General features: G+C 42.7%; 1 protein-coding gene across 11 annotated transcripts in view; it reads right to left on the bottom strand.

Moving 5' to 3' along the window:
* Positions 1 to 24817, bottom strand: part of mroh7 (maestro heat like repeat family member 7) — a 49438-nt gene that overhangs the window by 1434 nt on the left and 23187 nt on the right. For 7 of the 11 annotated variants that reach the window (XM_062978286.1, XM_062978285.1, XM_062978284.1 and 4 more), the window contains 8 exons: positions 16984 to 17147; positions 16024 to 16161; positions 15796 to 15913; positions 14915 to 15055; positions 12404 to 12565; positions 11132 to 11287; positions 6912 to 7034; positions 5825 to 5990 (listed from right to left, as the gene is read on the bottom strand). In XM_062978286.1, the coding sequence (XP_062834356.1) occupies positions 5825 to 5990; positions 6912 to 7034; positions 11132 to 11287; positions 12404 to 12565; positions 14915 to 15055; positions 15796 to 15913; positions 16024 to 16161; positions 16984 to 17147 (1168 nt within the window). Of the gene's footprint in view, positions 1 to 5196; positions 5360 to 5824; positions 5991 to 6911; positions 7035 to 11131; positions 11288 to 12403; positions 12566 to 14914; positions 15056 to 15795; positions 15914 to 16023; positions 16162 to 16983; positions 17148 to 24817 lie in introns of all 11 variants that reach the window. The other 4 variants (XR_010005407.1, XM_062978289.1, XM_062978287.1 and 1 more) reach the window with 4 other exon arrangements.

Here is a 24817-nt window from a genome sequence, read left to right as displayed (position 1 = left end):
GCATCATGACTATAACAACACAACTAAACGCCCCAGAAATACGAAACTTGGCAAAACAATGCAAAAGCCTTGCCTCCCGATTGTAACAACACAACCACACCACAAAACCACAATCCGGACCCACAAAACTCACAACAGTGCATCGTGACTATAACAACACAACTAAACACCCCAGAAATACAAAACTTGGCACACAACTAAACGCCCCAGAAATACAAAACTTGGCAACACAACACAAAAGCCTTGCCTCTCAGTTGTAACAACACAACCACACCACAAAACCACATTCTGGACCCACAAAACTCACAACAATGCATTGTGACTATAACAAATACAAAATTTGACAACACAACTCATCCACCTCCCCAATCCCTACATTCACACTTGGCCTCCAAAAAAACAATTACAATAATAACAATAACAACAACAACAATAAGAATCAACACCATCACAGGCAAGAAACAGCCAGGCACTGAGGCTGAGAGGCCAGTCAGTGCTACACTGGGCCTCCAAAAAACAATACAGTAGCATCTAACTTATCCAACCTTCATGACCACTACAACAACAATAATAATAAACACCTACACAGGCAAAACCAAAAAAAAGACTATTGTACCACAATAAAAATATAAACCGCACTCAGCAGAATCAGACATTACAACTAACAACAAACCAAAGACAACAGGGATCTCAAGCAATTATCAATCAACACAAAAATTGAAGAAGGTAACAGACTTCAAATACTACTACTAATGTGAGTATAAAGAAGGTGGAGGTCACAGCATAAATACAACCTAATGTAGACTGACCAACACCACCAGACTAAGCCACAGCAAGGCGTGGCCAGGCACAGCTAGTAAAAGGGTAATGAAATTTCGGCCTAGGACAAAACAACAAAACTACACATCCCTGAAACACTAAACTTGGCAGCACAACCCCTCATCCATGCCTCTACATTCATACAACAAAAAGCTCCAGCTACTCCAGAAAACGGCCAGGCTTTGAGACTGCAAGGCTATTCACTGCTATTCCATAAGGATTCCCATAAGCCACAGCAACGCATGGCCGGGCAAAGCTAGTATATTATATTATTAGCATAGCACAATATTAGCATTATACATTACTATATTTAACTATACCACTATACTGTAATACTATATGTAATATATAAAATATAATTAATATTATTATATGGTACTAGCTGTGCCCGGCCACGCGTTGCTGTGGCGAAGTCTGGTGGTATGGGAAATAAAGTATTGAGGAATTGGTGGTAGTTAAGGTCAAGGGTAAAGGTTTTCCCCTGACATTAAGTCCAGGCGTGTCTGACTCTGGAGGTTGGTGCTCATCTCCATTTCTAAGCCGAAGAGCCGGCGTTGTCCGTAGACTCCTCCAAGGTCATGTGGGATGACTGCATGGAGCGGCGTTACCTTCCCGCCAGAGCAGTACCTATTGATGCACTCACATTTGCATGTTTTCGAACTTCTGGGTTGGCAGAAGCTGGGGCTAACAGTGGGGGCTCTCTCCGCTCCCCAAATTCAAACCTGTGGCCTTTCGGTCCAGAAGTTCAGCAGCTCAGCGCTTTAACACGCTGCACCATCAGGGGATATTATTTCCTAAAGGTTGTGAATATACAATATTTCTGATTGTTTTTTTGTTTGTTGGAGGCAAGTATGAATGCTGCAATTAGGAAAAATGATTAGGATGTAATGGCCTTGCAGCTTTAAAGCCTGGCTGTTTCCTCCCTGAGTGAATTTTTTGTTGGGAGGTGTTAGCTGGCCCTGATTGTTTCCTGTCTGGAATACCCTTGTTTTCAGAGTGGTGTTGTTTGCGATATTTTATGTGCTTCTACTGTCTGTGGCCCTGAGAAAACAGGATTTGCCAGACTTTGATGATGGGAATACTTTGTTGGGAGGTGTTAGCTGGCCCTGATTGTTTCCTGTGTGGAATTCCCCTGTTTATTTACTGTCCTGGTTTTAGAGATTATATTGTTCTGCATTATTCTATCCCAGTAATTATTTCATATTAAAGAAGAATCTCACTTATCCAACATTCGCTTATACAATGTTCTGGATTATCCAACGCAGTCTGCCTTTTCATAATCAATGTTTTTGTAGTCAGTGTTTTAAATTCATTGTGATATTTTAGTGGTAAATTTGTAAATACAGTACAGTAGAGTCTCACTTATCCAACATAAACGGGCCAGCAGAACGTTGGATAAGCGAATATGTTGGATAATGAGGAATTAAGGATAACCCTATTAAACATCAAATTAAGTTATGATTTTACAAATTAAGCACCAAAACATCATGTTAGACAACAAATTTGTCAGAAAAAGTAGTTCAGTACACAGTAATGCTATATAGTAATTACTGTATTTATGAATTTAGCACCAAAATATCATGATATATTGAAAGCATTGACTACAAAAATGCGTTGGATAATCAAGAACGTTGGATAAGCGAGTGTTGGATAAGTGAGACTCTACTGTAAATACTACATAGCATTACTGCGCATGGAACTACTTTTTCTGTCAAATTTGTTGTATAATATGATGTTTTGGTGCTTAATTTGTATAACGATTACCTAATATGATGTTTAATTGGCTTTTCCTGAATCCCTTCTTATTATCCAACATATTCACTTATCCTGCCGGCCTGTTTACGTTGGATAAGTGAGACTCTACTGTATATTTCTAATCTTATATTATCTGCTCAGAACTGGATTATATGAGGCCCCTTCTTCACAGCTGTATAAAATGCACACTGAAGTGGATTATATGGTAGTGCGGAGTCAAGATAATCCAGTGCAAAGCAGATAATATAAGATTATAAATGGGTTATATAGCTGTGTGGAAGGGCCTTGAGTCTACACTGCCATATAATCCAGTGCAAATTAGATAATCTGTGGAAGAAGCCTAAGTGAGGCCTAAATCGGCCTGTCCCCTAACTGAAACCTGGCTGTCCCTTGGTTGCTAGGCAACCAAGTGGGCAGAGATTAGCCCTCTAAACTGGCAGCAATTGGATAAAAAAAAATTATTGCTCTCCCTCTAATTAGGACTTTATTTTTCTTTTCTTTTTGTTGTATCAACCTTGAGGCGTGGATGATGGGTTGTGTTGTCAAATTTTGAGGTTGGGGGGCCTGTACTTTTGTTGTTTTGTGAATTGCCGTGATGCCATCACTCTTTTATATATATAGATTATTATTAGTATTATATTGTATAACATTATAATATTTTTATCAATATTATATGTATATACAATATATATTATTAAAACTGATATAAAAATGTATTATAAAACTGAGGGTGGGGGCCAGGTAAATGACCTTGGAGGGCTGCATCCGGCCCCCGGGCCTTAGTTTGGGGACCCCTGACCTAGAGCATAGCTATCCAAACTATAAGTCACAACATGTAGGTGTGTTGTCTACAATGTGTTGGTGTGTTGCATGAACTCGATGGGTCCATGTGAAATAAGCAATAAATAATATATTTTAAAAATGTAAGTGAAAGATTTTAATGAGATATGTTGCGTTATTACACCTTATGTATGCATCTGTATCTCTTTTAAGGGGTTGGTTTAACCTCTGGTTTGCTAATAAAACTGAATTACTGTGTTGCAAAGCAACACATGTATGAAAATGGTGTGTTACCAACATGAAATGTTTAGAAAGTTCTGATCTAGAGGTTTCTAGAGATAATACCTCTCTAGGAACCTCTAGGTCCTCCAGTGTGATTCTGTTCACCTTCCAGCAAAACTTGAGCATAATATAATCATGTTGGAAGGCCTAGAAATTCTAGAGAAATAGCCTCTCAGGTAAAATATATCAATTCCTTTATTCACAAGAAATGTGGAGGGCTGATTGTACTATATATTAGCTATTTTATTTTGATTTCTTTTGTAAGCTAGTTTGGGTCTCATATTAGCAGAAAGACAGGATACTCAATAGATAAATTGGTGATAGATAGATGCTGAAATATCCTTTGATATTAAAGATTCGGCTTATCTAGGAAGATCCAGGTGCTAGTAGCAAATTTTAAAAAATTCATATTTCACAGTTTGAGCACACTGGGAACTCGGGCATTAGATACACGTTTTTATATATATATAGAGAGAAAAAAAAACTGTCCTTCAACCAAAGCAATAGCAGTGCATTGACTTTATCAGACGGTCCATCACTACGTCTTGTAGACTGAGGTGGGAGCTACATTGCCCTATAATACAGTTTCTGAATTCAGATTAATTGTGTTGAACTGGAGTATATGAATCTACACTGCCATAGAATCCAATTCAATGCAGTTAATCTGCGTTCTTAAACTACATTATATGGTGGTGTAGATCAAGCCTAAATAAAGACAAAAAGTTTTTATCACATCACAGATATTCATCATCTGCCATGCAATCAGAGGCGGTCCAACCATAAGGCGAAATAGGCATTTGCCTGTGGCGCCATCGTCCCGGGGGCACCATCGTCCTGGGAGGAGGGCACCACTCTCCACCTCCTTCTCTTTCGGGCCTTCCAGCGGCCGTGCTGGGCCTTCCGGCCAGCGCAGACCCACCTTCGCACCACGCAAGCCCACCTTTGGGGCCTTCAGAGATTGTGAGGTCTGTAGGAACTTGGAAGCTAGGTATGTGGGGTTTATATATCTGTAGAAGGTCCAGGGTGGGAGAAAGAACTTTTCTTTGAAGCAGGTGTGAATGTTGTAATTAATCACCTTGATTAGCATTTAATGGCCCTGTGGCTTCAAGGCCTGGCTTCTTCTTGCCTGGGAGAATCTTTTTTTGGGAGGAGTTAGCTGCCCCTGATTGTTTACTGTCTGGATTTCTTCTGTTTTCAGAGTGTTGTTCTTTATTTATTGTCCTGATTTTAGAGGGTTTTTTTTAATACTGAGGGCTATTTGGGTTATCTAAGTCCACACTGCCCTATATCCCTGTTCAATGTTTAGTGCTAAATTTGCAAATATAGTAATTCCTACATAACATTACCATGTATTGAACTGCTTTTTCTATTGATTTGTTGTAAAACATGATGTTTTGGTGCTTAATTTTTAAAATCATAATGTAATTTGATGTTTTATAGGCTTTTCCTTTATACTTCCTTATTATCCAACATTTTCGCTTATCCAACGCTTTTATTTTTCAGTGATTGGTTTGGGGGGGGGGGGTGCCAAAATTCTGTTCGCCTACACTTGAAAAATACCTAGGGCCGGCTCTGCATGCAATTGCTTTGTTAGTAGCAAATTATCAGCCTCTGCACATTGAATCTTTTGTCACTTTCTCCTCCGATGTTTGTAATTCCTCTCAACCCACACAATCCCAAGCATGCAGATATTAATTATCAGCTGATGTAACACTTCAAGCACCTGATAAAAAGATAATCAAAGACACCTTATGTCACAATCAAATTAGTTTGTCTTTAAGATGCCATAAATTGCTTTGTAGATTTTGCTCCAAAGGGTACCAAGGTTTATATCTGGAAACAATTGTTCAGCATTTTACTGATATTTTATGTGACAATATATTAATATGGGCTGGACAATTTAGAGCAATTTGCTTGACGCATTCAAGGCAATATACAACACAATCTCCATGTCAAGAATGTGACACATCATCACAGAAGTGGTAATTGCAAGAAAAACAGAAAGGCAGTCTGTACAAGACAGATGCCTACCTTCTGCAGTCCTCCTGTTATTTTTTAGGCAGCAACTCGCTATTAGCAATGCTGGCCTCATTCTTCCCATTCCTAAGCTGACTATCTTCTGTTTCATGATTTTATCTAGTGTTATGCATACTACTTCAGTGATCTTAAACTTTGTCTCTTTACTTACTTTGGGATACCAAATCTAGATCTTCCTTTGCAACTGTGTTGTCCATACGTAGTACTAGGAAACTTAGGAACATGATGGAAGCCCTTTTAATAGAAATAATGGGACTCCCTGTGTAGAAAATGCCCTGGTACAAGAATCTTTGAAGAGCTCCTTCTTGTTTCTGTATCTGAAAGTGTAACAAATATAAAACTGGTTTCATCCAAAAGGTAAACTTAAATACTACCACATAATTTATTAATGTTTTAAGATAGTGGCATTTTAGCTAGGGCAGGGGGACATCTTGTGACCCTTTCAATACTGTTATACTATAATCTCCATCCTCCTCACCAATGGCTTTGCTGGGTGGGGTTGATGAGAATTGCAGTCCAATTCAGTTCCAATGCTGTGATTCTATGAACATTTGTGGGCCACCCATTTCTCACTCCCTGTGCTAGGTTGTTTGTATCTCATCACATAACTGTGCAGATAAAGGATATCCCAGGCTTACTGCACAGGGCTTCTGTAAGGACCATTGAGATCATGTGTGTGAAGCATTTTGCACATCGAGGGAAAGTGCAATATATGTATACTTCAGTTAAAGAAGTAGATGTAATTTTGGCATTACTTCTTTAACAGAAACATTGGTAGTAAAGCAGAAATAGTATGGAATGAACACAAGAGAGAACAGTTATTTCAGCAGATTTTGTATTCAGAACTAAAGATATGCATGTGTGAAATGAAGTAAACACATGAGATAAGCATTGCATGAGTAAAAGCAAATGGCTTTTCAAAAGTCTTCCATCATCTTTGCTATATGGTTTGCCTTCTGTATCCAGATTGTACATCCACAGATTCCATCATCTATAGCTTCAAAGCATTTTTGTAATCAAAAAAGCAAATCTTGATTTTCCCATTTTGTATAAAGAACACAATTTTATGTCATGGTATACAATTGGACTCGAGTATCTACAGGGGGTACTAGAACCGAACTCCAGTAGACACCAAAGGCTCACTGTAATCAGGTTTGTTTTATATCCCTCTTTTATTCTTGAAACAAGAATAATTTGTGATACCAAACAAAAACAAAAAAACCCTTTGGGTAACCTACAAGATATCTGCAGGTTTCATCCAGAACATCTTCATGTTCATGCCAAGCATTCCAACTGACAATCTGCTTTGGAGCTTTCCATCCCAGGAAGTGAAAGGATTCCTCTAAGGTGTATTTAGATTTCTACAAGAAGGTAATATACAGCTTGAAACATTCAGAATCTAACACCATCCACCTACTGAATTCTTTAAAAGAAAAAATGACACTCTGATATTTGCACACAAGAGAGAAAATGACTGTGAGAAACTGGGCATTCCTGGCTCATGCCAGTTATCACAGCCTTTGGAAAACTGTGAAGGGTAGCCAACGGAGGGGTCAACTTAATAATAATAATAATCATCATCATCATCATCTTTATTTGTATTCCGCCCTATCTCCCCGAGGGGACTCAGGGCAGATTCCAACATACAATGGCAAACTTTCGATGCCTCCATAAAACAAACAAATATTGACATAAAATCCCAGAGAAACTCCACATATGAAAATATAATTAAAAGCCTAACATCAAATTAAAACCTAATAGCCTAAATTAAATGTTAGATTACATCTAACATCAATAAATTAAACTAGACATAATCAAACAAAATTATATACTAGCATAAAATCTAAGCAAATATCCACATTAATTTACAACAGTCAACTAGAGTTCACAAAACAGTGTGGGTTGGCTGTGTAGTCATACTTTGATAGGAGTTACATTACAGGAGTATCAGGCTTGAGAATACACACTCAAGAATGCACAGATAGGTGCTAGGATTCTTGTTTTTATGATCTGACTATGAATATCTTGATAATAATAATAATAAATTTAATTTTTATGCCGCCTCCAGCTCCCCAGGCGGGGGCTCGGGGGGGCTCACATGGGGAACAAGCCCAATATAGTCACATAAAATCATAAAATACAACAATTAAGGCATAACAACACAAATTAAAAACAAATTAAACAGGTCATAGCTAAAATACATTGTTAAAATGTTATACAATCATCCAAAGAATTAAAAAGTCCAGTATAGGATAACATCTGGGCGACAATCAAAACTGATGAAGGGAGTGTCTATTACAAATAGGACACACATCAAATAGACACAACAGGTAGGGAAGATAAATCTGAATGTAAACCAAACTAAAAAGTGAACAGGACAAATGACACTGTGAATATGGACCAGGTTATAACAGACTTATCTACTCAAAAGCACAACAAAACAACCATGTTTTTAATTGCTTCCGGAAGATAGTGAGGGTTGGTGCTAACCTAATCTCCCTGGGGAGGGAATTCCAGAGCCGAGGAGCCACCGTAGAGAAGGCTCTCTCCTGCATCCCACCAACCGCGTTTGCAAAGGGGGAGGAAGCGAGAGAAGAGCCTCCCCAGAAGATCTTAGAGATTGCACAGGTTCATAGGGGAAGATGCGGTCATGAAGATAGGCCAGTCCCTAACTGTTTAGGGCTTTATAGGTAAGCACCTGCACCTTGAATTGGGACCAGAAACTTAATGGCAGCCAGCGGAGCTGTTTAAACAGAGGAGTTGACCTCTCCCTGTAACTAGCTCCAGTTAACAATCTGGCTGTTGATCTTTGAACTAGTTGTAGTTTCCGAGCCATCTTCAAAGACAGCCCCATGTAGAGTGCATTACAGTAATCCATTCTAGAAGTAACTGAGGCATCGACCACCCTGGTCAAGTTAGCCTTCTCAAGATACGGTCACAGCTGGCGCACAAGCCTTAATTGGGCAAAGGCCCTCCCAGCCACCGCCGGCGGCAGCGCTGAGTCTAGGAAGACCCCCAGGCTGTGGACCTGCGCCTTCAGGGAGAGTGTGACCCTGTCAAGCACAAGTTGCCACCCTATATCCCAATCGGTCAAACGACTGACCAAGAGGACCTCTGTCTTGTCAGGATTAAGTTTCAGCCTGTTAGCCCTCGTCCAGTCCATCACGGTGGCCAGACACTGGTCCAGGACCCGAGGGGCTTTCTTGGAGTTTGGTGGAAAAGAGTAGTAGAGTTGGGTGTCATCTGCGTAGAGATGGCACCGTACTCCAAAACTCCGGATGACTTCGCCCAGTGGTTTCATGTAGATGTTAAATAGCATAGGAGATAGAATAGAACCTTGCAGGACCCCACAGGTCAAAGGCTAGGGGTCCGAGCAGGTATCTCTCAGCTTCACCAACTGGATATGACCCTCCAGAAAGGAGCGGAGCCACTGTAGACCAGTGCCCCCAATACCCATTCCGGAGAGTCGACCCAGAAGGATACCATGGCCGATGGTATTGAAAGCCGCTGAGATGTCCAAGAGAACCAGCAGGGACACACTCCCCCTGTCAAGTTCTCTGCGGAGGTCATCCACCAAGGTGACCAAAGCCATCTTGGTGCTGTGACCAGGCCTGAAGCCATACTGAGATGAATCTAGATAGTTGGTCTCGTCGAGGAAGCACTGGAACTGCGGGGCAACCACTCACTCTAGAACCTTGCCCAGAAAAGGGAGATTGGAGATTGGGCGGTAGTTGTTTAAAACCATAGGATCAAGAGACATCTTCTTCAGTCAAGGCCTTACTGTTGCCTGTTTAAGGCACTATGGGAAATGTCTCTGATCAAATGAAGCATTTATGATTACAGTGAACCAATCTACCAATCCCACACTGACAAGTTTAATAAGCCAGGAAGGGCAAGGGTCCAGAGCGCAAGTGGTCGTCCTCACAGCCCCGAGGACCCCCCCCCCCCGACATCATCGGGCTGAACTGACTGAAACGAATCCATTAAAACCAGACAAGCAGATGCCTCGGGTACCTCATTTGGTATTGCGACTAATCTAGTGTCTAATTCGGAGAATATTTGAGCGACTTTGTCAGCAAAATGATGTGCGAAATAGCAACATTGGGTTGTTGGGTGGTCGGGGACCTTCCCCCCCCCCCCATGAGGGTGAAGAAGCTCCCCGACCACCTGAAACAACTCAGCAGGTCTATTTATTGCAGATGCGATGCGGGCAGTCAAGAAAGCTTTTCTGGCTGCCTTCAACAGCACGGCCTTTAGTGAGGCTCTAGCCTGTGTTCGGTCAGGTACACTGCGAGTTGTCCGACAGTGGCACTCTAGCCTTCCTCTCGTCCTCTTCATCACCGCCAGCTCGTCAGAGAACCAAGGAGCCGGTTTGAGTCTGCAAGGGGCGATTGTGTTCACTGCCCTGGCCATCTCAGCATTATAAAGTTCGACCAAGGCATCAACAGGATCGTCAGCCTTCATTACAGGTAATTCCCCAAGAGCTGTCAGGAATCCATTAGGATCTATAAGCCTCCTGGGGTGGACCATTTTAATATGTCTTCCACTCCCGTGGAGTTTTGAAGTCACGGTTAGTCTAAAACTGATCAGGTGATGATCAGTCCATGACAATGGAATTTTTTTTCTCTTCCACACCAACCATATTCTTGTCCACAATAAAAACTAGGTCCAATGTATGTCCAGCCTTATGAGTGGGCCCTGATATCACTTGGGACAGCCCCATGGTCATCCAGAGCTGCTCCGGATAAAGTGGATTCTGCATGGATATTGAAGTCACCCAGCACTACAAGTCGCTGGGACTCCAAGATCTGAGCAGAAACCACCTCAGCTAGCTCTGGCAGGGAGACTGCTGTGTCACAGGGTGGTCAGCACACCAGCAGAATCCCCAAACTGTCCCGGCCACCCACTTTCAGGTGGACACACTCAAACCCAGTAGATCGTGGAACTGTACACCTGATCAGGGAGATAGATTCCCGATAGACCACCACAACCCTACCTCTCCGCCCCCTGGACCTTGTCTGCTGATGCACCCCAAAACCTGGTGGACAGAGCTGGGTGAGATTTACCCCACACAGCTCATCCAACCAAGTCTTGGTGATGCACGCCAGATCCACATGCTCATCCAGTATCAAGTCCTGAATGGCTTATGTTTTATTATTTATGGATCTGGCATTTAACAGCAGGACCTTAAGTCCGGGGGGCCTGTCATGTTAGCTACCGGGTCTACCTTTCCCCATGGTCGCAAAGACACTGTTGCACTTCTCCCTGGATTGTTGAAATTGACCACATCTCACCCTCCTCCCCCTACGACCTCAATGGCACTCCCCGGCCCCGGAAATCCAACCCCAGGAGTATCTGAAAGGGGAGCTGGGTGTGGGGTAACTAGTCAGCTGTGGGTGAACTAGTCAGTTGATGGTTCCTTGGAAATTAGTAGCAATATATGTTGGTAAGAACGTGCCTTGCTGATGTCAGCATTCTCCTCCTGGAGATGCAAAAATAATGGAATCATGTTTTGTAGTATTTGTTGCCTTATCATTAGTTTGTTGCTCTTCTTGGACCTTTTCACCATTCTCCCAAAAAGATATATGGCAGAGGCACGCACACTGTCTCTCTTCTGTAAGCATCAAGACAAAGAGAGTTAGTAAGACTGTCCAAATCGAGATCAATATCCAATCTGATCCTGATTGAAAAACACTGATTCATATATGACAAAGTCAGAAGATTGTCACTTATTTAGTCCAGAATCCAATGCTGTTCTTTCTTGGGGATCCACTACTTCTATCTACAGATATCTCTCTTGCAGCCCTTATGAATCCTAAGTATTCTGCTCTGGAGACCAGAGAGAGGAGGAACCCTCTGGAATACATATGGAATTCTTACAGCAGGAAGAGGATGAACAGAAAGTCCTAACTGTGATACTGAAGTACATTGTTAGATCATGTTCTTCGCTGATTACTGTATTTTGCACTACTTGGATTTGTTATTGTTTTTATTGTCCCTTATTTCTGAGTCATGGTGATCTTAAAACAAAACTATCATTGGATTTTTTTGACAACTTTTGTTCGGGAAAGGGATTGTTTTGGGTCTTCTCTGAGCAGACACAGTGTCACTTGACTAATGTCACTCAGTTTCCATGTCTGAACAGGGATTCAAACTCTAGTCATAGTCGAATGCTCAAACCACTCCCTTACGCAGAGCTACATGCAAGATAATTATGTATTGCCCCAACCCTTTTGAGTTTTAGAAAAGCCCTGAAAACATGGCTATGTGCCCAGGCTTTCAAAGATTAAATGATAAAGACGATCCAGACTGATTTACGGCTACAGCACGAGGATTTTGGATGAATGGATTTTTAACCATATGTTTTATATTGTTTTAATTGGATTTTCATTGCTATGTTTTAATTATGTGTAGGCATCAAAGTGTTGCCAATTGTGTACGCCACCCTGAGTTCCTTTGGGTGAGAAGGGCGGGATATAAATGTTGGAAATAAATAAATAAATTATTGTGCACTATTTTGCTTTTCCATTTTGCTCAGAGCAGCATCCCTGCTTTCCCCCCTTCAGTCATTTTATTCTTCCATCAACCTTTTGAGATAGGTTTAATTCACGATCAACTCCTCAAGCCACATTTAACACTCCAGTTATTATACCATCAGTGGATCTCAAGAGGTGTTTTCTCAGTGAGGTGGTTTGCTACTATGCCAGTTAATCATATGCAGTTTTCTTACATCACTAAAGAGGTCCTGAAGAGAATCCGTGATGTTGCAAATACAATCTGCTCCTTCTGGGCCATTGAGAAGCGCCTCTATTTCTGCCACACTTTCCACAAATAGTTTCCCATCCATTCCAGACAGGCTTTTTGTCATGGCTGGCAATAACAGCTTTACTTCCTGGACAAGAGAAAGGCATTACAGTTGTTAGGATCTAACTGATGTAGTACACAAAGTATTATCATGTTAAGTTTTATTTTTAACAGAGCAGATTAAATACATCAAGTTTAAGGAGAAGACAATGAAACTTCAGGAAAAGTACTGGAGATACAAGAACCTCTTGTAAGATTTTTATACAGAAGGAAAAGTCCAGCATCTATCTTCTCCTACTGAGAAAGTCAATTAAAAATGACACTGGATACATTCTTATTCAAGAATGAATTCAATGGGATGTATGTCTTGGGAAGAAAGCATAGGATTGCAGCTTTAAAGTGATTTAAAATGCTTTGACTTCTGAGATTGTTTTGGCAAGTGCATTTAAGTTTTATGTACCATTACTTTTCCCCTCACTTCATACTTTTATTCTATATGGTAAAATGTTTGTGAATTGTGTGATGATGATTCCAAAGCTAAAGAAAAGGTTAAATAAGATTTGTGATTGGCTAGAAGCATATTAAATACACAGAGCAGGTAGGGATGATACACATATTTCCACAGATAGTTGGAATATAACCTTTCCCCATCCATCACTACAGGTCATGCTAGTATTTGATTAAAGATGCCATCCAAGGCACTGAGCCTATTTTGGACACACTGTTCAGCACCTTGAATAATTCCTTACAGTCCAAACTGAAACTTAAAGTGGATTCACTGTCCAACTGACACTGAAATCAATAGTTACCACTGGGAGAACAGAACAAACAAACACAGAACATAATATAAAATTATATTATTTATTTTTAACGTTATAATAAAATTTTAATATTCATATACTGACTGTATATCACGGTGTAAGAAAAGGTATCTCTAGAAAGTTTGTAGATATACATTTTGCCTTCAAAAGTCAATTCTGGCTTATGGTGAACTGACCATAGGACTTTCTTGGAAGAATTTGTTCAGTGGAGATTTGCCCTTGCCACCCTCCAAGGCTGAGAGTGTGATGCCCAAGATTACATGTAGATTTCCATGGCTGAGCAGGGATTTTAGCCTTGGTCTCCCAATGTCTTGGTTCACCATTCAAGCCACTACACCATGATAAATACATGCATAGACTATATACACACATACAGTAGAGTCTCACTAATCCAAGCCTCGCTTATCCAAGCCTCTGGATTATCCAAGCCATTTTTGTAGTCAATGTTTTCAATATATCGTGATATTTTGGTGCTAAATTCGTAAATACAGTAATTACAACATAACATTACTGTGTATTGAACTACTTTTTCTGTCAAATTTGTTGCGTAACATGATGTTTTGGTGCTTAATTTGTAAAATCATAACCTAATTTGATGTTTAATAGGCTTTTCCTTAATCCCTCCTTATTAGCCAAGATATTCGCTTATCCAAGCCTCTGCTGGCCCGTTTAGCTTGGATAAGTGAGACTCTACTGTATACAGTATACATCTCAGAACTGTAGGGAGGTTTTCTGGAGCGATGCCAGAAAAAATAGCAGTAAAATTTTTGCAGAGCACCTTTTTACAATATGCACTGCAGGACATTAAATCAATTTGATAAACCATATATTGAGCAGAAGTGGCAAATGTGTGTGGGCAGGCAACCTGAAATGGCGATGTGTTCTAGGCTGACACTGAATATGAAACCAAAACCACCCCTTTTTTCAGAGTTGATTTGATTTCAAGCACCCAAGTGCTGTAACGAGGCTGAAACACTTGCAACATGGGTTAAACAAGTTCACTAACTGACTGTGATTTGGGAACCATGTCACACTATAAAATTATAACTCTATGATGCTACTTTAGGTGTCATGGCAACATCTTATGGAATTCTGGGATTTATAGTAGTGTTTGAGAATTCTCAGCCAGAGAGTTCTAGTGCCTTTTTAATCTACAAACCCCAGGCTTCCATAGGACATAATCATGGCAGTTAGAGTGTGAAAGAGTATCAGCTTTTGATGGAGCATACTTGTGCAATTATTTGTCTATGAGATGACAAAGGTCAGGCCTAAGAAGACAGAGGTGACTGGCCATGCCTCTAAGGGTCATGTGAAGCATTCTTTCTGTATATACAGTATATACATGCCATTTGTATAAGGGTGTAGAATCTTTCAAGTTCAGTGGCAGATAACACCAATTATTTTCTTGATGGCTGCTATGCACAAACATCCATGCAGAGCACAATATGATGACACTTTGCCATTTGACTTGCACTAGATTCTAGATCTCCTTTGCAAGGCTGGAATCTAGAGCAACTTTGCTGGTTCTTGGGGTTTCTGATTAAATCCTCAATTAATGTTTCTAAAGTTACTCTAGAAAAGCTCAGGAAGGTTACAGGATGGGACTTGTCACTTACCTTTCCTGGCCAGTCTACCATGTTAATAAGCCCTTTGATACTCAATGCCCTGATCACTGAGATTTCATGCATGAGACCTCGCTTCAGGCGGCAAATGGAATATTTATCTGGAAGTCTTCTGGCCTCTGACATACAAAGAAGCTAAAAGATAAAGTACAGATAAAGAAGGAATTGGATGACAAAGAATCTTTTCTACTAGTTTGTTCTAATACCCCCAAAAATCCGCTTAGATGTGAAGATGCATCTCAAGTATTTCTCAATTAATTGAATACATGTGTTCCTGGGCTTTACTGCTTAATGAAAAACATTGGCAACAGAGGTAGAAATAACATGGAAAGACTAGGGATAGGTTGCTATGCCACAAAAAAGTTGAACAGGTCAGTACATTCAATACATTTCAGCAAATGTTTCATTCAAAACTCACATTAGGCACATGTGAAATGAAAGAACCGGCTCAGGTAAGCCTTGCAAAGGTAAACAAAAGCATGTTGAATCTTCAAGAGATCTGTTGCATACTTCTTTCAAAGTATCATTTGTCATGTTTTCTCATGATAAGTCCAAAATATGGTAGACTCAATTTAGACAACCTTCACATTTGTTATGGTTTCCATTTTGGATGTTGATTGTGCTTTTCCTGCATGGCAGTGGGTTGGACCAGATGGCCCATGTAGTCTTTTCCAACTCTTATTATTCTACGACTCTAGGAATGCTGTTCTTTATCCTGAATTCATTTATATTGTGTATCAGGACATAAATGTTTGGCCAGACCTACGAAATCATCACTGACAATGTTCAACAGATTCATCAAGAAATCATAGTTGCATAATCTTCCTGGCAGACATTAAAAAGTTTTTCCAAGCCCTGCAGTTTGCAATCCTTACTTCAACAAAGAAAGCTGTGGCTGTGATCTGGTGCTCTTCATCCCCTCGCTCCAAGAAGGGAACCAGGAGGTACAAGATCCTCTGAAGGTCAAGATAATAGGTGCTTTGAAGCATGGCTCTAGTTGAGACACAGTAAAGTAAAGATAAAGCTTTACTGTCAGCAGTTCACTCTGTGCTTGAGAGAAGGTTTGTGAATATTTTGTGCATTGTGACATTTTTAGTGCTCACCTGGCAAGAAGGCCTACCCCCCGGTGGTGATCTTCACAGCTGGAGAGTAGATCCCAGCCCTGCTCCTTCTCCATAACAGCAAACTCACAATAGCACCTCACAGCTAGGAGAAGAGTCTTCAGTGCCATCACAACACAACTGAATTCCAAACCCAAAAATGAAATCCATCAGGGAGCAGGAGTCACATAGTGAGTCAGAGCATGACCTGGGAAAACTCATATTCAAATGATCTTGATCTCTCCCACAAACTCATGATCCAATGGCTCCAATGCCCTGGGTTTTGGTTTTTCCCTACAAACGCTAGTTTTTGCGATACAGAACATATACCATATGGCAGTCACCATCAGCTCACCCATAGAAAATAATGATAACTATATGTAAAAAACTAGAGCTGATGCGGTCTACCCAATGCCATTTTCTGAATAAGTGCCCCAAATAACCCCAAGGCCTAAAAACCAAGGCACAATAATTTTTTCCCTGTTGGCCTGTGTAATAATTTCAGTTCCAAATTTTGAGGTCTGACAAGTAGTACTTTGCTATGCTTCCTCCTACCCTGGTTACCTTGGTAGGACAAGCTGCTGAGAATCAATACAATGTGACCCTAAATCTTCAGGTCAAGCTCCAGCACTCCAACTACATCAAGGGCATTGTGAGTTGAGCTTCAACTACACTAGGGGGCATTGTCAATTAATTAATTTAATAAAAACCAATGAGAAACTAAAATGACAGCACTCAGTCTTAACCATTTTGAAAAATTGTGAGAAGGCAGCTTTAGCTGGTGGGAGGGCTAGACTGTAGGCACCACTGAGCTTATTTCTACCAATTATTTGTTTCTGTGGGCAGACATGCACACATGAGGTATTACCATAATGCACAGAATTATGTCATTATAATTTAGTATAATAATCCTCCCGATGTGTCTGGAGCCTGCCATCTCAATTTCATTTCTCTTATATTCACCTCACAGAATCATCTTTATCCTGAGACATCACGCTCCCTGTAATGTTGTGCCTGATGTTATAGTGTAGTTGAACAAGAAGCGCCATCAGCAGTCGAGGATAGATGTAGAGTGCCACTTCTGAACATTTTGGCAGAGATAGCAACTTGCAGAAAGCACCTGCAGCCTGAGAAAAGGACAGACATATTCCAAATAGATCTTTTCTAAGAGGGTCTAAATTTCAGCAAGGGGGGGGGGGCTCTTCTACATTGCCCTTTATCCTAGGATCTGATCCCAGGTTGTCTGCTTTGAACTGGGTTATATGAGTCTGCACTGCCAGATAATCTGGGATAAACAGAAAATCTGGGATCAGATCCTGGGATAGAGGGATTGTCTGGAAGGGCTCCCCGCTGCCAGATATTCTGAGATAAGATCCTGGGGTATAGGGCCAGTGTAGAAGGGGGCCAGGGAATAATAATAATAATAGTAGTAGTAATAATAATAATAATAATAATAATTCTTATTATTATTTTATTTCTTACCCATCTCTCCTCATAGCTTGAGGCTGATTACAAAACAATTTAAATAAGCACAGCAAAAACATTACAAACTAAAGCATACCTCCATAAAAGTTATGCACCAAAACATATCACTACAGGACTTCCGGTGTGTGCCTGATGGCGGTGAGACGGATCTGCTGAAGCTCTGCCAGCAGATCAGCCTGTTACACGACTGGGTAGAGCTGTAGCTCCCTCTCCTCCGTGGACTGAAGCGGGGAGACTGCGGAACCCAAGGCGCTGCCCGACGACCTATAGAGGTTGGTTCTCGCAGAAGCAGAGGAAGCAGGAGGACATTTTTGCTCCCTGGCTTCAGGTAGGATTTGGCTAAGATTTGGCTAAGATTTTAAACTGAGTTTGGGCTTGGCTCCTTTTGGTCAAAGTCTAACTGTTGTGTGACTGTTGTGTTGAAAGAGAGCCAGGTACTTAAGTTGATTGACAGCAGGCATTGTCCCCTGTTAATTGAGTTTCTGGGAAAGCTTTATTTGCCAGTGTGAGTTTCTGCCAGAGCCTGATCCCAGAAGGGCAGTTGGTTCTCGCAGAAGCAGAGGAAGCAGGAGGACATTTTTGCTCCCTGGCTTCAGGTAGGATTTGGCTAAGATTTGGCTAAGATTTTAAACTGAGTTTGGGCTTGGCTCCTGTGGTCAAAGTCTAACTGTTGTGTGACTGTTGTGTTGAAAGAGAGCCAGGTACTTAAGTTGATTGACAGCAGGCATTGTCCCCTGTTAATTGAGTTTCTGGGAAAGCTTTATTTGCCAGTGTGAGTTTCTGCCAGAGCCTGATCCCAGAAGGGCAGTTGGTTCTCGCAGAAGCAGAGGAAGCAGGAGGACATTTTTGCTCCCTGGCTTCAGGTAGGATTTGGCTAAGATTTGGCCTTTACTAACTATCCTTTGCAGTACATACAGGAAACAAAGCAACATAAACAAATACACAAAGACGTGGTTTGTTGCAGTCTGCACATAAAGTGCGTGCATATTACTTAACTGTACAAAGATCCCACTTGGCCACCACGCTCACCAAGAGATGCAACAAAAGCAAAACATTCCCATCACATGCACCAGCTGTGGCATGTTCCGCTTTTTCACACAAAAACTAGACAACTACATCTGCTCCAAATGCAAACAGATGACTCTGATGGAGCAGAGGATCCAACAGCTCGAGCACCGTATTAAGACCCTTAAGGACATTCAGGCACTCGAGCTCTTCTTGGACACTGCACAACACGCTGCTGTAGATCAGCAGCCTGCATCACACCAACACCACCAAGACCATGATCAGGAACCTTATGGGGAGATCAACTCAAAGGTAGACAACCCTCAGGCTTGGAAGGAGGTCACCCATAGAAGGAGACGCAGGACCAGGCAGCCTCCACAGAACTCCTCTGCTCAGCTGCATTTACACAACAGATTTGAAATTCTTACATCATTAACATACAATCAGGAAACACATCTTGTGGAGGACCACAGTTTCTTAGATACCACTCAGTGGACCATCCTGGATCAATGCGCAGGGGATAGCCCTGACAGGGACAGTGCATCACCACAGTCACACTTATGTAATCATGCAAATGCTCCATCCCCAATCATAGACCAGGAGCAACAGGAACATCCTTGGGAGAGTAATGGGCTCTCGGATGTATCTCAATGGATTGTCATTGATGAATGCACTGGGGATGTTGAGGAGGAGGACAACACTTTACACCTACATGATTCACTTCAACAGGAACACTCTTCAGGGGACATACACACTGTCTTGCACAAAAGGGACCCTGTCAATCCTCAAAGGAAACAGGTCTTGGTAGTAGGTGACTCCCTCCTTAGAGGAACGGAAGCCATCATTTCCAGACCGGATGGGATGGCTCGAGAAACATGCTGCCTCCCGGGGGCAAAAATACACCATATCACTCAGAGGCTCAGCAGGCTCCTAAAGCCCCATCACCCTCCCCACCTTATGTTGATTCATGTAGGTACCAATGACACCGCTAGGCATACTTTTCAAAAGATCACAAATGATTTTCGAGCTCTGGGAACAAAGCTAAAACTGTATAATGTACATGTGATCTTTTCATCCCTCCTCCCCGTTGTAGGACATGGCTCTACAAGGGCCGGAAAAATAGTACAGGTCAATAACTGGCTCAGAAAATGGTGTCAAGAGGAGCATTTTGGCTTCCTTGACCATGGTCTACTCTTCCAAGAGGATGGACTACTGGCAAGCGATGGGGTGCATCTCACACAAGTAGGAAAACATCTTTTTGCACACAGACTCACAAACCTCATCAGGCGCACTTTAAACTAAATCCACTGGGGGAGGGGAACAACAGCCTGGCGAACACTATATTACCCACGACCACAGGGAACCGCCGTAAGGCTAAACGGAGGGCTGCACAAACACAGCAAGGACCAAGTACAGAGAGCACAATAATCCCAAATAAACAGTTCGAGGGGAGGTCACAGGGGCTTACATGTCTTTACACTAATGCTCAGAGCATGGGAAATAAGCAAGACGAACTCCAACTCCTAGCACAGCACCACACATACGATGTCATAGGCATCACTGAAACCTGGTGGGATGACTCCCATCACTGGAATTTAACCATTGAGGGCTATAACCTCTTTCACAGAAATAGAACAAAGGGGAGAGGAGGGGGAGTAGCTTTATATGTCAAAAACAGTTACGTTGCAGAAGAAATGCAAGACTGTAATCCGGGAAACCAGCTTGAAAGCATCTGGATAAGAATCAAGGGAACCGGGACTCAAAAAGATCTTGTCGTGGGTGTCTACTACAGACCTCCGAGTCAGGATGAAGGACTTGATGAAGCCTTCTGTCAACAGCTGACCAAACAGGCACAAAGAAGAGATATAGTAGTCATGGGCGATTTCAATTATCCCGATATCTGCTGGAAAACAAACTCAGCCAAGAGTACAAAGTCCAACAAATTCCTCACTTGCCTTGCAGATAATTTTATGGTCCAGAAGGTAGAAGAGGCAACAAGGGGATCAGCAACTCTTGATCTAATCTTAACAAATGTGGAAGACCTGATCAATACAGTTGAAGTGGTTGGATCCTTAGGGGCAAGTGACCATGTGCTCCTGCAGTTTGCAATACAAAGGAATGCTGAAACTAAGACAAGTCAAACACGCATTCTGGACTTTAAGAGAGCTGACTTCCAAAAAATGAAGGAATTACTGAGCGGCATTCCATGGACGCCGATATTAAAAAACAAGGGAGTTAAGGATGGATGGGAGTTTTTCAAAAGTGAAATACTCAAGGCGCAAATGCAAACAGTGCCAACAAAGAAGAAAAATAAGACAAGTGCAAAGAAGCCAGAATGGATGTCCAAAGAACTTCTAACTGAGCTAAAGCTCAAAAGTGACATGCACAAGAAGTGGAAAAGGGGAGAAATCACCAAAGAAGAATTCAAACGTATAGCCAACTCCTGTAGGGAAAAGGTTCGCAAGGCTAAAGCGCAAAATGAGCTCAGGCTTGCCAGGGACATAAAAAACAACAAAAAAGGTTTTTTTGCTTATGTTGGTAGAAAAAGGAAGAAAAAGGAGGCGATAGGGCCACTGCAAGGAGTAGATGGGGTGATGGTGACAGGGGATAGGGAAAAGGCAGAACTGCTTAATGCCTTCTTTGCCTCGGTCTTCTCACAAAAAGAAAGCCATCTTCAACCTCAGCAACATGGAATGGACGAAGGATTGGGGGAAATCCAACCCCAAATAGGGAAACAAGTTGTCCAGGAACACCTGGCCACTCTAAACGAATTCAAGTCCCCAGGGCCAGATCAGCTACATCCAAGAGTATTGAAGGAACTAGCGGAAGTTATTTCAGAACCACTGGCAATCATCTTCGAGAGTTCTTGGAGAACAGGAGAAGTCCCAGCAGATTGGAGGAGGGCGAATGTGGTCCCTATCTTCAAGAAGGGAAAAAAGAACGACCCAAACAATTACCGTCCGGTCAGCCTCACATCAATACCAGGCAAGATTCTGGAAAAGATCATTAAGGAAGTGGTCTGCAAACACTTAGAAACAAATGCGGTCATTGCTAATAGTCAACACGGATTTACCAAAAACAAGTCATGCCAGACTAATCTGATCTCTTTTTTCGATAGAGTTACGAGTTGGGTCGATACAGGGAATGCCGTGGATGTAGCATATCTAGATTTCAGTAAGGCCTTCGACAAAGTCCCCCACGACCTTCTGGCAAACAAACTAGTAAAATGTGGGCGAGGCTAGGAAATAACTTGATACTTGAAACAAGGCTTGAACGTGGAACAAGGTAACTAAGAACAAGAACAAGGTCCGTGGAATAACTTGATAAAATCCGTGGAACAAGGCAAGGATTGATCCTGGGAAACAAGGCAAGGTCCGTAGATAAACAAAGGCTGGGAAGCAAGGCGAAGGCTGGATAGCAAGGCAAGGCTTGAGCAGGAGCGAGGCTTGAATCGGAGCGCGCTGTCCAGACACAACTCGCTCCGTAGGCTGACGAATTGACTCCGCGAAGTTACTACGCGGGTAAAACACCTAAATAGAGTCTAACTTTCCCGCCGAAGCAGTTCTCTGGGAATCAGAACCGAAAGCTAAACTCTGAGACCAGATGTGAGACTCCCCAAAGATTCTCACGAGAAGCAGTCTTAATTGGCCACATTCTTAGCTGCAATCCTCGCACTCCTGCGCGAAGCTGATTCTAAACTTCTCTGTTGTTTACAAAACTCCCGGCGCAAGAACACGGGAGAAGTAGGCTCTGGGCTTGTTTGACATACTTCTGGGAGACAACTTTCTTGCAGGTGCAAGGTTCCCAGATCTGCCTGGGAAAGATCTGGCTGAGAAGAATCCAGTTCAGACTGGGAAGGTAAAAAACCCAAGTTTTCATCTTCATCAGGAATTACAATGTCCTGAGCAGGACTACAAGGCCCATGAGTCATCACACTATCCCCCTCCTCAAGGCCCCTCCCAAACTGGGGCCCTCTCCCCGAGGCGCGAGGTCGCGGTTTGGTGGGATAGGTCTGATGAAAGCGACGGGTTAGATCAGGAGCATGGACTGTGGAGGCGTCTTCCCAAGAGCGTTCCTCAGGGCCAAAACCCACCCAGTCAATGAGATATTGTAGGCGGCGGCGGTGAAAGCGAGAATCCAAAATGTCCTCAACCTCGAACTCCTCCTCCCCATTCATCAAAACAGGAGGGGGGGCCGGTTGGTCTGTATCAGGTCGCACACCATCCGCCGGAAGGAGCAGGGAACGGTGAAACACTGGGTGAATGCGCATTGAACGCGGAAGTTGGAGTTTGAAAGTCACGGGGTTTAATTGCGCCACCACTGGATAGGGGCCAATGAAACGGGCATCTAACTTCCGGCAAGGGCGATGGGAGGGCAGGAAGCGAGTGGACAGAAAAACCCGATCTCCTACCTTGATTTCGGGGCCCGGCTGGCGATGTTTGTCAGCGTGGCGTTTATAGTCCTCCTTGGCTTGGTCCAGTTGCTGGAGCAAAAGTTGTTGCACCGCTGTGAGTTCCTGCAGCCAATCCTCTGCTGCGGGAACTTCTGAAGTTTCAATGACAGGGGGGAAGAAACGTGGATGGAAGCCGTAATTTGCAAAGAACGGCGTTTCTTTTGTAGAAGCTTGAACTCCATTGTTGTAGGCAAACTCAGACAGTGGTAACAGAGAAGCCCAATTGTCCTGTTGGTAGTTTACATAACAGCGAAGATACTGCTCCAAAGTGGCATTGGTGCGCTCCGTTTGCCCATCTGTTTGGGGATGATGAGCTGAAGATAAGCGAGAGTCTATGCCCAATAGTTTTTGTAGTGCCTTCCAAAAACGAGAGGTGAATTGAGATCCACGGTCTGTGACTAAACTCTTGGGCAATCCATGTAGTCTGAAAACATGTTGAAGAAATAGATCCGCAGTTTCTTTGGCCGTGGGGAGGCCTTCACAGGGAATGAAATGGGCTAATTTGGTGAAAAGGTCCACCACCACCAAGATCGTGGTGAATCCACAGGAAGGTGGTAGGTCAGTGATGAAATCCGCGGAAATTATTTCCCATGGGCGAGATGGGGTAGGAAGGGGGTGTAAAAGCCCTGAGGGCTTCTCCCTTCGTATCTTGGAGCGCTGGCATACTGGGCAGGTGTTGACATATTTTTCCACATCCTTGCGGATCTTGGGCCACCAAAAATCCCTTAGGATCAAATGCATAGTTTTAAATAGTCCGAAGTGTCCTGCTGGTTTGCAGTCATGACACAGACGAAGCGCTTTTTCCCTGCCCGGTCCGGGTGGGATATAAACATGATTTCTATAGCAGAGCAGCCCATCTTTAAGCGAAAAGGGAAAGTGCAGACCTTGGCGAAGTTGGTCCTGCGCCCAGGCATCTGCTTGCTGACTAGCCCTGATTTCTTGAGCACAGATGGGTCCTGGAGTAGGGGAAGTTGAACCAATGGGAATGGACTTGGTGTTCCCCACCGTGAGCGTGGCAAAGTTCTCGGGTTGTAGCAGTTGGGATTCAAAGGTCTCCTTGCGTCCTGCAGCGTATTCCGGTTTACGTGACAGGGCGTCTGCTTGCTTGGTTTGGGCTGGGGTCACATAATGGATCTGGAAGTTGAAACGTTCAAAGAATAAAGCCCAACGTTGCTGCCTCTGATTTAGTTTGCGGGCAGTTCTTAGATGTTCTAGATTACGATGATCAGTGTGGACTTCAATGGGAAATTTGGCCCCTTCTAGCCAATGTCTCCAAGTTTCAAAGGCTGCCTTTATGGCCAGTAGTTCTTTTTCCCAAATGGTGTAATTCCTCTCTGGTGTGGTTAGTTGACGAGAATAAAAGGCACAGGGATGGAGGTGATCTCCCACCGGTTGTAAGAGTACAGCCCCAATTGCCACATCAGAGGCGTCCGCTTGCACCACAAAAGGGGTTCCAGGATTTGGGTGCTGTAGAATTGGCTGGGAGGTGAATAGTTTCTTTAGTTGCTGGAACCCTTTCTCTGCTTGATCAGTCCAGCGGAAAGGCTGCTTTCCACGGATGCAGCTAGTGATGGGGTCGGACCAGCGGGCAAAATCTGGAATGAACTTGCGGTAATAGTTCGCGAACCCCAAGAAACGCTGTACCTCTTTCTTGTTAGTTGGCGCCCGCCATTCCAATACTGCTGAAACCTTGGCTGGATCCATGGAAAGCCCTAGAGGCGAGATGCGGTAACCAAGGAAATCTACCTCTTGTAGATCAAAGGCGCATTTTTCCAGCTTGGCATAAAGTCCATGATCCCGCAATCGTTGTAACACCATTTTGACGTGGTTCTCATGTTCTGATTTTGATCTAGA

Source organism: Anolis carolinensis, chromosome 4 (genome assembly GCF_035594765.1).
Source record: "Anolis carolinensis isolate JA03-04 chromosome 4, rAnoCar3.1.pri, whole genome shotgun sequence".
NCBI classification, from domain to species: domain Eukaryota; kingdom Metazoa; phylum Chordata; class Lepidosauria; order Squamata; family Dactyloidae; genus Anolis; species Anolis carolinensis.
The sequence above is the reverse complement of the archived record's forward strand: the minus strand, read 5'-3'. Positions and strand labels throughout refer to the sequence as shown.